General features: G+C 41.3%; 1 protein-coding gene across 16 annotated transcripts in view; it reads left to right on the top strand.

The window, feature by feature from the left end:
* The window catches only part of DTNB (dystrobrevin beta), a 295,200-nt gene that overhangs the window by 184,207 nt on the left and 95,444 nt on the right, over positions 1-15,549 (top strand). For all 16 annotated transcript variants that reach the window (XM_063648879.1, XM_054474817.2, XM_054474818.2 and 13 more), the window contains exon 10: positions 2,055-2,132. In XM_063648879.1, the coding sequence (XP_063504949.1) occupies positions 2,055-2,132 (78 nt within the window). The remainder of the gene's footprint in view (positions 1-2,054; positions 2,133-15,549) is intronic.

The following is a 15,549-nucleotide window of genomic DNA, read 5'->3' on the forward strand; positions in this document are numbered from 1 at the left end:
CTGATTAATTGACTATAACTCAGCACAGCCACTAGCATTAATAGTCTTGAAAGTTTGGGACATAATTGGATATCTGTCTGAAGACAGGTAGTCAGATAAATAACTTGAAATTGACTTCTAGCCTAGAGAGGCGTATTTCAATTCTGAATGTCTTACTTAGAGACATGTCACACGAAGGGAGGAATGTAGAACAATAAGCATAGTACTATGGTTTAAAAATCAAGAGACCAAAATCAGTTCCCTGCAAATTACTTTCCCTCTTGGATACTCTCCATTAAATGGAAACATCATTTTAAAAAATCCCTATACAGAAATGCAGTTGGTTTAAGAAGAAAAAAAAGTGCATAGATAGATGGAGAGAGGAAGAGATCCTTCTTTAACGTCTGGGTTCCTTGGCCCTCCCTGAAATATTTCCCCTTGAGCTTTTATTTGAGTGTACTATGAAACCTGCAAAACAATAAAGCCTGTGATCCCTTAATATTCACCAAGTATTGCTAAGTATAACCTCTCCAAAAACATTTTACATAATTAACTCTGTCCTTAAATGGAAGGAGAAACCAGAAGGTAGTTAGTTCCCAAGCACCTAAATATGAGAGAAGGACTTTCAGCTTCAGTTTTATGCTTTTGATAGACAAATCTGAGAAGTATAATCATACATAACTTAACAATGGGGGATGCATTCTGAGAAATGCTTTGTTAGACAATTTTGTGTTGTGTTAACATCAGAGAGTATACTTACACAAACCTAGGTGGTTTCACCTGCTTCATACCTAAGCCATATGGTGTAGCCTAGGCCGTATGGTGTAGCCTAGGCTGTATGGTGTAGCCTAGGTTTGCAGCAGGCAAAACCATCCAGGTATGTGTAAGTACACTCTATGTATGTATGTAGCCTCCTAGGCTACAAACCTGTACAACATGGGACTGTACTAAATACTGGAGGCAACTGTTACACAAGGGTATTTATGTATCTAAACATAGAAAAGGTAAAGTAAAAATACAGTATTATAATCTGTTATAATGTATGTGGTTTGTCATTGACCAAACATCATTGTGTGGCACATGACTGTACTTCTTCCAGTTTAAAAGAGGAAGTGAGAAATTTTCCAGTTTAAGTATTTAGCAATGGTCATGTGGTTCCAGATGCAAGACAGAACCCTTTTGTAGCTGAACCTGGTAGGGAGGGAGAGGGGTTGAAGAATGGCTGGAAGGCAAGATACCTGGCACCTTTTTGAGAAGCTTGAATTCATTCCTTCAGGACTTTCAAAAGAAGGAGAAATGGACTGGAGTCCAGAAAACCTGCAGCTAAAGACAAGTTACCAAAAATGCTAACCTTCAAGTTTAAATTTGGATTAGGGGTTATAAAAGACAACATTCTAATTAGGGTATAGGTGTAAAATTTGGATTTGTTGTTCAGATTCTAGTAGAGAATTAATCAAAGTTTGTTCCAGAGTCTTATTTTTGAACGTGGTATTTAACAGTCTGTTCTGGTTAAAGGTTTACAAACTAAGTCTGAGGGAAACCAATGAGCTCTAACCAAATCTCAGGAACAGCATGCACCTCGATGTTGTGACCTTTGTAATATACAATGAATGCCAGACACCTAGTAATCTTGTACCTAAAATGTAGAGAAATTCACTAAGGGGCAGAATTTAAATTCTTATGTACTAAAACTACAAAGCAAAAGCCACCGAAGTTACGTCCTTTAGTAGTGTGCTTATAATCAGTTGCTTCTCTGGTACGCACAGCTCAGTGGCCCTGTGGCTTTGTGAGGGAGAACCTCTTGCTGAATTTACTTAGGCTTGAAGTATCGATTTCTACCCCACTCCCCATGGGTCCCCCCATCCCCATGGGTCCCCCTCCATGGATCCCCCCCTCCCCATGGGTTCCCCCCTCCCCATGGGTCCCCCCCCCCATGGGTCCCCTCCTCCTCATGGGTCCTGCTGTGCTTACCACGAATGATGATTGGTCCCTTTGCTCTTATCATGCTTATCGTCATTTCCCTTGTTTCCCCTAGTTGGTCATTATTAATATAAGGTAAATGTCTTTTCTTTCAGTCCTCCTCGCCCTCTGACTAATATGAATGACACCGTGGTTAGCCACATGTCCTCTGGAGTGCCCACTCCCACCAAGAGGTACGTATGTCTTGTGCCTTCGACTTGGGTGTTGGCCTCTGCTACTGATTTGCGATGCCCCTGCCAGAAATGAGGCCTGAAAAGCAGGTTGTTCCACAGGGCAGAAAGGACTGGTTTGCTTTCTCTTCCTTTGACCATCTTTTAGTCTTAATTTCTACTTTTTATTTTCCTTTTTTCCCCCACTAACTCACAAATATAGCAACTGAAGTTTGGCTTTCAGCGGTGCCTCAGGTGGAAACTTCATTTGTGACAAGCAGTGGTGACAGTGTCAGAGCAGATTAGGCATGTTTCAGATCCGTTTTTTTAACCTTAAACAATATTTTGATAGTCGTGAGTTTCAACAGTTTTGCCTTTGAATTCTTTGTCAAAGATCATTTTTGCTCTTTGATTAGACTGTGTAAATTGAATTAATCCCTTATAAAATTTTCTCCTGAATCATTCTGTATATGATTTATAAACATTTAAGTTGAAAAGCCTGAGTCTCTCTCTTTTGGTTATGCAAGGAGTTTGCTTTAGGGGCCTTGAAGTAATGAGAACTGTGTACTTCTTTCTCCTCTTTATTTAATATGCTCTTCTCCAAAAATTCTCTCAGGCAGGACTTAAAAGAACTATATAAAATGGCTTTCTATTTGGTATAAGCTGTTCCATGACCAGAGCGATGCAAAAACTCCCTCAAGGGCACGGCCATTAAAGAATTCTTTCTAACAGTCATCACTTGGAAACAAGAAAACCACAAAGACATTCCAGCCCACCCCCTAGTCCTTCCTGGAAAAAAAAACCATTTTGTGCCATATGTACCGATTGCTTTGGATTAATTCAGCTATAGAAATGCTATAGAAATTTTGACTATATAATACATAGTGCTTAAGACAATGATGTTTGTTCCCATTGGCTACAGCTCCTAGGGCAGTGTTTATCAAACCTGACTGATGAGAAGAATCACCTGGGTCACTTGTTGGAAACAGATTTCTGGGACAACATCAGACCCAGTGAATTGGAATTTCTAAAGATAGGATCTTGAGAAGCTACATTTTTATTCCAGCTGATTCTTATCATCAAGCAAGTTTGGGCAATAGCCTGACAAGGAAGCTAATGAGTAAAGTGTAGGACTACCCTGAAGAGAGAAGTTAGGGACTTAATAAATCAGAGTGGCCTGATAACACATTACCCACATGGAGACTCAGGACCTGACCAGGTAAGAGTACCTGCCTTTAGCCTTGCTAGGGCACTTTCCAGCAGCGAGGGAGTCAGGCCACTGCTTCTGGGCAGAGCTGAGTGGTATAGGGCACCAGAGCATGGACTCTTGAGCCACACTCTTTCTGAGTTGGAATCTGGCTCTTTGCTTACGTTGAAATGTTCTTGTCTTCATTTTTTTTTTTTTATTTGGAGACACGGTCTCTCTCTGTCGCCGAGGCTGGAGTGCAGTGGCCCAATCTAAGCTCACTGCAACCTCCACCTCCCAGGTTCAAGCGATTCTCCTGCCTCAGCCTCCCGAGTAGCTGGAATTACAGGCACCTGCCACCGTACCAAGCTAATTTTTGTTTTTTGTTTTTTTTTTCAGTAGAGATGGGGTTTCACTATGTTGGCCAGGCTGGTCTCAAACTCCTGATCTCAAGTGATCCAACTGCCTCAGACTCCCAAAGTGCTGGATTATGGGCACAAGCTACCGTACCTGGCCTTGTTTTCAATTTTTTATCTCTAAAATGGGGACAAAAATAATATCTACCTTTTGAGGTTTATGTGAGGATTTAATGTATTATTTTTATGACTTAGGAAGTAAACTGGAATGTGAGAATAAGTGAGGAAGAGACCGAATGATTTACCAGCAATGCCCTCTCAAGCAGAAAAGGAATTTTTATGGACAAATACAAAGCAATTAAGCCTGTCCTACCTACCTAGATATTACGATAACCCTTGCTATCCTTGGACTTCAGTTTTTTATGTTAAACACCCATAGCATTCAAACCCAGACTCCAGATCAAAGATGTTTCCATTTCAAAACCAGGCAGATAAGGTGGCCTATTCAAAGAATTCAGGTCATGGTTTTCCTGTTAATTATAAGAATACCATCTCATTCAGTAGCATTTCCCATCTGAATTCTTCTCATCATTTACTAGTTCTGTCACGCTAAGTCACCCGAGTACATGAGGGTGACCACAGCTGAATGTGGCTGCTAGAGGCTATTAGAAGGAGCATGGCTTTCTGGACAATGTTTTATTGCTTGAGGAAACTAAAAGAAGGGAGCAGTAATAATCATAGCCACCTCTGTAGAGAACTACCCCTCAGGCTTGCTGTGTTACACCCTCAGGCTTTATTGTAAGTAGCCGGCTGTGATTGCCAGTCACAAAATGATACCTGTCATTTTTGAAAGCTGCTTCAGATAATCTATAGCCTGGATTAAGGTTTCATCTTAAAGTCAGTGTTTAGCCACTCTTTCTGGTGGAATTAGCCCGCCCTAGAGGTGGTTATCGTAAACTTTCCAAGGGCTGACCAGCAGACCAAAGGCAGCCATAGGGCAGACCAGAGAAGAAGGCTGAGCTCCGATTGATTAAGAAGCACAATTACTTGAGTAGAGGCTCCATAGGAACAAAATACTCCTACCCTACCATTACAGCCCCCAGGATTTTAGGGGATTCCATTTATATTCAGTATGAAATTGTGATATACCATGTGGATACTAATTACCTAATTCATAGACATGGCTTTTCATGGCCCCAGTAATCAAATAGTATAAATTTCCAGGTAGTATTCTACTTGCTTCCTTAAGGACTCCTCAGCTTTTCTTCCCTCCTCTGAATGTGGACAGACCTGTGTGGTCAGAGTCTAATGGAAGCCAGGAGCCCAGTACGTCTTGCCAGCCATAGAGCCTTACTCTGCCCAGACAGGAATGCTCACGGAGATAGAGCAGCTACTCTTCAGAATAAGAGGTTTCTTTTAGAACTCATCCTAAGATGTCAGTCACTGAATGAGACAACAACATGCACAGTGATAAAAATGCAGGAAAAATTTTAAGTGCTCTAGTTCCTACCTTTTTAATAGGCAGTGCATATAAAAATAGTGATAATCACAGTGGCCAAAAGTAATGCTGTTAGTCCAAATAAAAGATGATCTGAATATAAGCTTTACTTTTCACAGAAGACCTTATAAATGGCAGAGATGATGACTGTCATGTGAGATACCATAAATTATGTTCCTGAGAGGTTCTACTGTAGGGATTTTCCCTCCCTAATAATCTTTTAATATCCCTAAATTGATATCTTATAACTGAAAAAAAATTTTGTCTTTGCCTTAGGGTAAATACTTTCTTGAAATTTACTTTCTTTTAAAAGCATCCACATAGTACATTTAAAAGCAAACAAGAAAAAACTTTTCAAAGCTTTAAAACATAGGCTTAAAATACCCCTCCGCTATCCAATTTCCTAGGAGGCCTGCATCTAGACCTCTTTTTCCCCAAGGTTCAGAATGTGAATTGTGTTCTTATGCTGTGTACTGTTCTATTATTTTAAGTCAACTTATATTCAGACAAATATGGAAAATGATGCTAATTTTTTTTATTTTTAAATGTCTTCTAGAGCTTTAGCTGTGTTTATGGATACTTAAAGCTTAACAATTCTGTGGGAATTTCATAGAACTATGGAAGTAACAAAAGCCTTCAATATGCAACTTTGTGCTTTGTGCGTTCAGTTGGTATATTAATATTGTATCTCCTTTAGTTTCAAGTATTAAAATTGAACCTTAAAAGGCAAAACCCACAAAGCAAAGGCAAAAAGCAGAAAGGGAAGGGCAGAAGAGTACACAGATCATGAAAGCAGCTGGAATGCCCCCAGGCGGCCCTCCTTCTCCGAGCTGCCTCTCTCCGTGTGCCATCTTTGCTCCCTGCCACTGCAGAACAGCTGCTCCCAAGCTGCCGATGGTTCCAGACACACACCTCCCTACAGCCTTGCCTCTCCAGGGGTTGTGCTTTTCCTCCTTTGGATTAGAAAAACGCAAGGAAGGATTCTTGTGTCCTGGATTGCATTACTGTCCATCCTTGTGTGTATGTGAGGGGCCATGCCCATTAGACCTATGGCATCAGAGCAGAGGGAGAAGCATTTCCCCCAAAGAAGAGTATACTGCCAAGAAAAGAAGAGAGAGAGAAGGCTGAGGTAGGAGGATCGCTTGACCCTAGGAATTTGAGGCTGCAGTGAGCTATGATCATGCCGTGAATAGCCACTGCGCTCCAGCCTCAGCAACATAGCGAGACCCTGTCTCTAAAAAAAAAGAAGAAGAAGAAGAGAGACAGATCCTGGGAAAGAAAAATAACAGAGATTGTTAGCAGACCATGGTTTTCCTACCTAGCACGTAGCTGTGTGCACACATGCACACACACAAGCGTTCCCATACACATTTCCACGTCCAGAATTTTCTTTCTTCACATAAGGCAGCCATCCATGTACAACTGCCGATGCTCTCACACTTTTCCCAGGAGTCTTAGCCACCTCCTGTGAAAGGGACGAGGTCCAGGGTATCCAATTTATACCCAGTCATCTGGACCAGGCCTAGGTATCTCCTTTTGTGATTCATTAACCCATTAAACGATGAACCAAATGATGCATTTTAAACACTCACACACACAGTGTACAAAAGTAAAGATCTCCAAATAGGATAATTGCAATTTAAAGACTTAGGGAAAAGGAAAGTAACAGATAGCATGGCATATTAAGTCACATTTGCCTGTTTCGTCCTGAAACACTACTAAAATGACAGCCAAGAGGTTTCTTTCTTTTTTTTAAAGTAAAAACTCACAAGAACGAAGAAAAAGAAGAGAAACAATAGCAACAAAATTTTGGTAGCAGCCAAGCAAATGGATGAGTGGTAATGAACTTAACAGAGAAAAACTAAAACATAGGCTGACAGTAAGACAAGCCCAGAAGAAAGCCAACCCTAGGAATTAGAACGCTCTGGAAACACAGATTCAGAATGATTGGCACATAGTCCCTGGAAAAGGTAGAGGTACTCAGGAATTACAGCTACGGGCTTCTCTTTTGGGTAGCTTCCAAAAAAAACTATTTTATGTATTATATCACACCTCCCTTTGCATAGATGTGTTTTAGAAGAGGTGTTTTTTCCCTGACACTTCACTTTTATTTCTCTCAACAAATAATATTCTCTCAAAAATAGAAATAATTCTTTCTATTCTGTTTTGTTCAGTTGTTGATGATGTATTGACTTGGGACATAATACCATCTTTGGATGGGGAACTGGTAAATATTAGAGCCTATAATTCTGAGTAGTCCTAATTGCTAGCACTTTTAGGTAAGGGCAAGATTTTATCATAGCATGTTTACTTTAATTTATACTTCATAAAAAAAAGTAGTTTTTGAAGATCAGAAGATGCCACAGCATAAATATTATTTCTGAACTGTAAAAACATGGCCAAATTAAGAGATGAGTTAATAGTTAATAGTACACACGTACCTCAGAGACACAGCAGGTTTGGTCCCAGACCACCACAATAAAGTGAATATTGCAATCAAGTAACTTATACAAACTTTTGAATTTCCCAGTACATATAAAAGTTTTGCTTACACTATACTATAGCCTCATAAGTGTGCAATAGCAGTATATATTTTAAAAGTATGTACCTTAATTTTAAAAATATTTAATTGCTAAAAAATGCTAATGATCATCTGAGCCTTCAGCAAGTTGTAATCTTTTTGCTGGTAGAGAGTCTTGCCTCAATGCTGATGGCTGCTGACTAAGCAGGATGGTGGTTGCTGAAGATTGGGATAGCTGTAGCAAATTCTTAAAACAAGACAATAATGAAGTTTGCCCCCTTAATGGACTCTCCCATTTGTGGAAGATTTCTCTGTAGCATGTGATGCTGTTTGATAGCATTTTACCCACAGTAGAGCTTCTTTCAAAATTGTAGTCAGTTCTGTCACACCCTGCCACTGCTTTGTCAACTAAGTTTGTATAATATTCTAAATCCTTGTCATTTCAGTGATCTTCACAGCATCTTAACCAGTAGATTCCATCTCAAGAAACCCCTTTCTTTGCTTATCCATAAGAAGCAGCTCCTTACCTTTTCAAGTTTTATTATGAGATTGCGGCAATTCAGTCACATCTTCAGGCTTCACACCTAATTCTAGTTCTCTTGTTTTTTTCTACCACATCTTCAGTTACTTCCTCTACTGAAGTCTTGAACCCCTAGAATTCCATGAGGGTTGGAATCAGCTTCTTCCAAACTCCTACTAATGTTTGTTTTAACCTCCTCCCATGAATCACAAATGTTTTTAATAGCATCTAGAATGGTGAATCCATTACAGAGGTTTTCAATTTACTTTACCCAGATTCCATCAGAGGAACCACTCTATCTATGGCAGCTATAGTCTTAAGACAAAATATATTTCTTACATAATAAGACTTGAAAGTCAAAATTACTTCTTGGCTGGGTGTGGTGGCCTATAACCCCAGCACTTTGGGAGGCTGAGGCAGGTGGATCACCTGAGGTCAGGAGTTTCAGACCAGCCTGGCCAACATGGTGAAACCCTGTCTCTACTAAAACTACAAAAATTAGCTTGGCATGGTGGCACATGCCTGTAATCCCAGCCACTTTGGGAGGCTGAGGCAGGAGAATTACTTGAACCCAGGAGGTGGAGGTTGCAGTGAGCCGAGATTGTGCCATTGCACTCCAGCCTAGGTGACAAGAGTGAAACTACTTCTCAAAAAAAAAAAAAAAAAAAAAAAATTACTTCTTGATCCAGGGGCTGCAGGATGGATGTTTTGTTAGCAGGTGTAAAAGCAACATTCATCTCCTTGTACATCTTCTTCAGAGCTCTTAGGAACCACATGCATTGTCAATGAATGAGCAGTACTGTTTTGAAAGCAGTCTTTTTTTCTGAACAGTAGGTCTCAACAGTAGGCTTAAAATATTCAGTAAACCATGCTGTAAACAGATGTGCTGTCATCCGGGCTTTATTCTTCCTTTTATGGAGTACAGGCAAGGTAAATTTAGCATAATTCTGAAAGGCCCTAAAATTTTCAGAATGGTAAATGAGCATTGGCTTCAAGTTAAAGTCACCAGCTGCATTAGCCCCAGCAAGAGAGTCAGCCTGTCCTTTTGAAGCTTTAAAGCCAGGCATTGACTTCTTCTCTCTAGCTATGAAAGCCCTAGATGGCATCTTCTTCCGATAGAAGCCAGTTTCATCTCATCAAAAATCTGCAGTTTTTGTGTAGCTGCTTTCATCAGTGATCTGAGCTAGATCTTCTGGACAACTTGCTGCAGCTTCTCCATCAGCACTTGCCGCTTCACCTTGCACCTGCATGTTATGGAGATGGTTCTTTCCTTAAACCTCATGAAGCAACCTCTGTTAGCTTCCAGCTCTTCTTCTGCAACTTGCTCACCTCTCTCAGCCTTCATAGAATTAAAGAGAGTTAGGGCCTTCCTGGATGAGACTTTGGCTTAAGAGAATGTTGTGGCTGATTTGATCTTCTATCCAGACCACTAAAACTACATCAGCAATGAGGCTGTTTTGCTTTCTTATCATTTCTGTGTACAGTGGAGTACCACTTTTAATTTCCTTCAAGAGCTTTCCTTTGCATTCATAGCTTGACTGTTTGGCACAAGAGGCCTCGCTGTCAGCCTGTGTTGGCTTTCGACATGCTTTCCTCTCTAAGCTTAATCATTTCTAGCTTTTGATTTAAAATGAGAGACATGGCAACTCTTCCTTTCACTTGAACACTTAGACATCATAGTAGGGTTATGAACTGGCCTAATTTCAATATTGTTATGTCTTAGGGAATAGGGAGGCCTAAGAAGAAAGAGAGAGAGATGGTCAGTGAAACAGTCAGAACACATATTGATTGATTAAGTTGGCTATCTTATGTAGGCATGGTTTGTGGCACTCCAAAACAATTACAATAGTAACACCAAAGATGACTGATCACAGATCACCATAACAGATATGATGATAATAATGGAGAAGTTTGAAGCATTGCCAGAATTACCAAAATGTGGCACAGAGACACCAAGTGAGCACATGCTGTTGGAAAAAATGACACCAGTGGCCTTGCTCAACTCAGGGTTGCCACAAACCTTCAATTTGTAAAAAGCGCAGTATCTGTGAAGAACGATAAAACAATGTGTGCCTGTATTAAAATGGTTTTCTGACTGGGTGACAAGGTAAAGAGTTTATCTTATTATCTATAGAATATAGCAGAATGACAAAAATCACTGTTTTGTTTTTTTAAGACCAAGGACAACAGAGATGTTGGGAGAAACTAAGAAAAGGAATAAAACAAAAGTGATCAAGTCAGAAACTATCCATATGTGGACTCAGTGCACAGATTCTCTTCCTACCTGTGAAAGGAGAAAAATAGAGTTTGTTTGAAAAGCAAGAATTAATGATGGTTTCAGGAAATAACTAGCATGTATGAAGTCTTTGTGAGAATTTCACCAAGTCAACACAAGAATAGTTTTTTCTCCAGCGTTTTTTTTTTTAAAGACAGAAAAGCAGAGTAATTGAAAATTAACACATAATCTTAGAGAACTGCAGGGTCCTTGGTGTTGGCAGGTGTCCAGAGCCTGTCTGACAGCCTGGGCAGATCGCCAGTTTTCAGCTGCTTCTGGGTTGGGATTAGATTCCATTTCCACTCAAGCATTTAAGGTAAGCCTTTCACCAGTTCTAACTCAGATTAGTACAAACAAAGTTTGAGTATTTCCAAGTCCATACTTAAATACCTTAGTTTGAAAAATAGAAGCTGACAGAAGCATAGTAACTAATAGTTTGTTTCTTCTTCGCATTGGACTGAGGCTTGAGGTCCTGAGTGTGACCAAGCATCACATCCATCATAGACCATTGGCAGGAGCAAGTTTGGGGAAAAAGATCTCGAGTGCAATGTTGTCGTGTTCAGATTGAGATGCTTGTGGGATGCTGGGAGTGAAGACAAGCTTTGTAAATTCTGGATGTGGGTGGGGTGAGGAAAAGTGCCAATCGTTTTCAGATTTCTCCCTGGCTTGAGTTAAGGTCCCTTTGGTCAAAACACCGGAGGAAGATTTGTGCCAGAAGAAGAAGGTTGGGAACCAGACCATCGTTTTTGTCATCCAGATTCTTCCAGCGAATCTCATACCAGCAAAGGGGATACAAATACAGCCAACAAATGACCACTGGAACCTGACATGCATACATGTGTGCACACCCCTTTTCTCTCTAGCAGCCCCCACACATACTCTCTTCCTCTCTCACTATATAATGTCTCTGTCTCTCTCTCTTTCTGATACACACATGAACACACACATGCTTTTTAAAAACACATTTTTACACACACATGCTTTGGGGCTTTTCACTGAAATACCTTTTGACCTTAACTCCTAAGAAGCTGATTCACTGTAGTTGCTTGGTCAAGTGATGGTGATGGGCCATAGCCTGGCACATAGAACAAACATTTCCAAATGCTGAAATTCCCGTACTGGTCCAGCCTAGACCTACTATGTTTAACCAGAGATTTTTTTCACTCCTCTTAATATCAGACTAGTAAAATATTTCAGCTCACTTCAGCTAGTAAAGCAAACACTTAAAGCAAATCAGTGCTGTGGTACAGTTCTCAACTTTTTTCATGGATCTTATTGGGGAATCTCCAGTCTACTCCCCACTTTACCCCCAATTTAGTCTTTTCTTTGCAACTGCAGGGATTTTTCTGAAATGCAAATCTGATTATGTTATTCTTCCAATTAAAACTTTCCAGTGGATCTTCTTTGCTGTAGCACCGTCTAGTAGCATGGAAGTGTTCTGTGCTAACCAGTATGGGAGCCAACTAGCCACATGTGCCTGTTGAGTACTTGCGATGTGACAGAGAAAATGAATTTTTAATTAATTATTTATTTATTTAGAGATGGAGTTTCACTCTTGTCACCCAGGCACTAGGGTGCAGTGGCACAATCTCGGCTCACTGCAACCTCTGCTTCCTGGGTTCAAGCAATTCTTCTGCCTCATCCTCATGAGTGGCTGTGACTACAGGCGTGTGCCACCACACCCGGCTAATTTTTCTATTTTTAGTAGAGATGGGGTTTTACCATGTTGGCCAGGGTGGTCTTGAACTCCTGACCTCAGGTGATATACCTACCTCGGCCTCCAAAAATGCTGGGATTACAGGCATGAGCCACTGTGCCCGGCCTCATTTTATTTAATTGGAGTGAATTGGAATTTAAATCGCCATAGGTAGCTGATGGCCACACAGTTCTACAAGCTAAAGCCCCCATTCTTCAGTGTGGCTTACAAGGCCCTTGTTTCTGAGCTGACCCTTGCCAGCCCTTCCAGCCCTACCTCATCCCACTCTCTCTTCTCAGCATCCATACTCAGAAGCACTTGGACCACTCACAGTGCCCCAGGCAGGTGGCTGCATATGCCACTTCTCCCCGAAGGACCTCCCCATCCTTTTCACCTTTCTTCTCTCTTCTTTGTCATCTAATTCTTCCTTCTCATCTTAGCTTTGACTCCTCCAAGAAGCCTTCCCTAACACCCTAAAACTATATTATGTGATCTTCTGTGAGCCGCAGCGTCTGGTACATATCATAGTATCGTAGTAGCTGTTTGTTCGATGCCTTTCTAGACTACAAGCTATTTGAGGGTGTAGACTCCCCAGGCTTGAGCCAAAAACAAATTCCATCTCTCAAGATCTTCTTGCTGCTGCTTCCCTCTTAATTAGTACTTCCTCTGCTAGGAAAGGGATTTTCTTTTTCAGTTATTTCAAATAAATCACATAGTACTGCCTGCTTATTCCATTCAGAGCAGGGAAATTAAAAAGAAAGGTATTATTCCTCTATTTTATACATATTATGTGTAAATATAATATTACATTACGTTTCACATGACTAACTAGTAGGAAGGTTAACCGATTACTAGAATTTTATGTACATTAAACCCAAGCATTGATTGATAGCGTAACCTCATTGAGCTTATTTACTCAGGAGAAAACATAAATGGGGGGGTGGGGAGGGAAGAAAGTAGAAGGACTAGATATGTTTTCTTGTTCAATATGATATTTATTTGGTAAAGATTTTTGATGCAGGCCGGGTGCAGTGGCTCACACCTGTAATCTCAGCACTTTGGGAGGTCGAGGCAGGTGGATCTGGATTGCTTGAGGCCAGAAGTTTGAGACCAACCTGGCCAACATGGCGAAACCCTGTCTCAACTAAAAATACAAAAATTAGCCGGGCTTTGTGGTGCACACCTGTAATCCCAGCTACTCAGGAGGCTAAGGCAGGAGAATTGCTTGAACCTGGGAGATGGAGGTTTCAGTGAGCTGAGATTGGGCCACTGCACTCCAGCCTGAGCAACAGAGTGAGTGAGACTCCGTCTCGGAAAAAAAAAAAAAAAAAAAAAAAAAAAAAAAGATTTTTCATGCACTTCGTGTTGGGAAAGAGATCATTTGACAAATTTAGATAGCATCACCACCACTACTTCATCAAGATGAGACCCCGCTGGGTAGATATGCCCGGGAAAGGTGAGTGGTGGTGAACAGTTCTTAGAGAGCTCCATGTCACTCCAGCTCCGTCATTCTGTCCATAACCTGGCTGTGCCGGAGAACCTATAGAGCCTGGCATGTCATTGGGCTTGTTTGTCTCTCTCACAGGCCCTCATGGGACAGCACTATTTTTTCTCATTAGCTGTAATACAGTGAAGGCACACACTATTTTCTTTCCCCTAAACAGAGTTGATTGCGTCAAGCCACAACCTATGAGACAGTGAGCTGCTGGAAGGATGTTGTACTTCCTTGCCCTTTGTGGCTAAAGTCCTTTGAGGAGAGATAATCCAGATGGGGAGTGTCCTTACATTCTATAAATCCATCTCTTCCACACTAGTGCCTTGACATTGTGTATTTTTTTTTAGTGACAGAGGAGAAAAGGAACTTAATTTGCTGAGAATTATTTATGGTGTGCTGAAGGATCACGTTAGAGAAGAGTAACATTGCTTGCCCCATGGATCTGAGAGTCTCAGGCATTTAGAATACTGTTATACTGATATAACAGCAGGTATGTGTTTACATTGCTATAACAGGACACAGCTTTACATACTGTGATCCAAAGTTGTTGTCTTGAGGCCGGGTGCAGTGGCTCACACCTGTAATCCCAGCACTTTGGGAGGCCAAGGTGGGTGGATCACCTGAGGTCAGGAGTTCAAGACCAGCCTGCCCAAAATGGTGAAACCCCATCTCTACTAAAAGTACAAAAAATTAGCCGGGTGTGGTGGTGGGTGCCTGTAATCCCAGCTACTTGGGAGACCGAGGCAGGAGAATTGCCTGAACCTGGGAGGTGGAGGTTGCAGTGAGCTGAGAACACACCACTGCACTCCAGCCTGAGCACAACAGAGCAAGACTCTGTCTCAAAAAAAAAAAAAAAAAAAAAGTTGTCTTGTGTAAAAATCTACTCTGAAATGTGCTACTTTCAGTGCTAATCCCTAGCCTGCATCCACTTACCTAGGGTTTCCTTACTAAAGTCACTGATTATTCTGGGTGTTCGGGTTTTCGCTGGAATATTTTTTTGTATGTCTTCCTCCTGCTTTGGTGGTTCCTACAGATTTCTCCCACCATGACAGAAATACTGATATTTCTTCAAACTTCAGGACTTTCCAGAGTCAGAGAATTATCTTATAATTTACTGTTAGAATCAGCTGGCCTTGTGCATTTATTGTGGAGGACACAGAAATGCTTTTCTGAGCTTCTCACTCAGCATTTCTCATAGAGCTTCCATGTGGGATCTTTCTTGGGGCAATCTGGTCCGTTTGAAGTTGTGGAGGCCAGGCTATGTGAAAGGTGACAGTGGTCTTTTCTTCGCCTAGCCTTAAATTTTAGCGGATGATAGAGGGAAACAACAGCTAGATTGATTTATTTTTATTTTTAAGAGACAGGATCTTGCTCTGCTGCCCAGGCTGGAGTTCAGAGATGCAGTCACGGCTCACTGCAGCCTCAGACTCTTGGGCTCAGGCACTTCTCAGCCTACCAGGTAGCTAGGACCATAGGCATGTTGCTACCACACCAGGCTGAATTTTTCATTTTTTTACGGAGACAGGGTCTCGCCGTGTTGCCCAGGCTGGTCTCAAACTCCTGTCCTCAAGTGACCTCCCACCTTGGCCTTCTGAAGTGCCAAGATAGATTGAATTTCAGATTGAAAATGACTGAATTGAAAGTGACTGAAGTGACCCACATTTCGGTGTGTGGCTAATTTTTGGCTCCTTCCATCCTTGGTTTCCTTCCTCGGCCTCTATGACAAATTCCTCTAGCCGCACTCATTTCTTATATGCTGATGCTCGTCAGGACCCTGCCTTGGGCCTACATTCCCATTTTAGTGATCCTACATCTAACCTTCTACCCAAATCAATCCTCTGAGTTCCAGAACCGTTTATCTCACTGCCCACCTGGCATTTCCACTAAGATGTTT

Source organism: Pongo pygmaeus, chromosome 12, assembly GCF_028885625.2.
Source record: "Pongo pygmaeus isolate AG05252 chromosome 12, NHGRI_mPonPyg2-v2.0_pri, whole genome shotgun sequence".
Taxonomy (NCBI): Eukaryota; Metazoa; Chordata; class Mammalia; order Primates; family Hominidae; genus Pongo; species Pongo pygmaeus.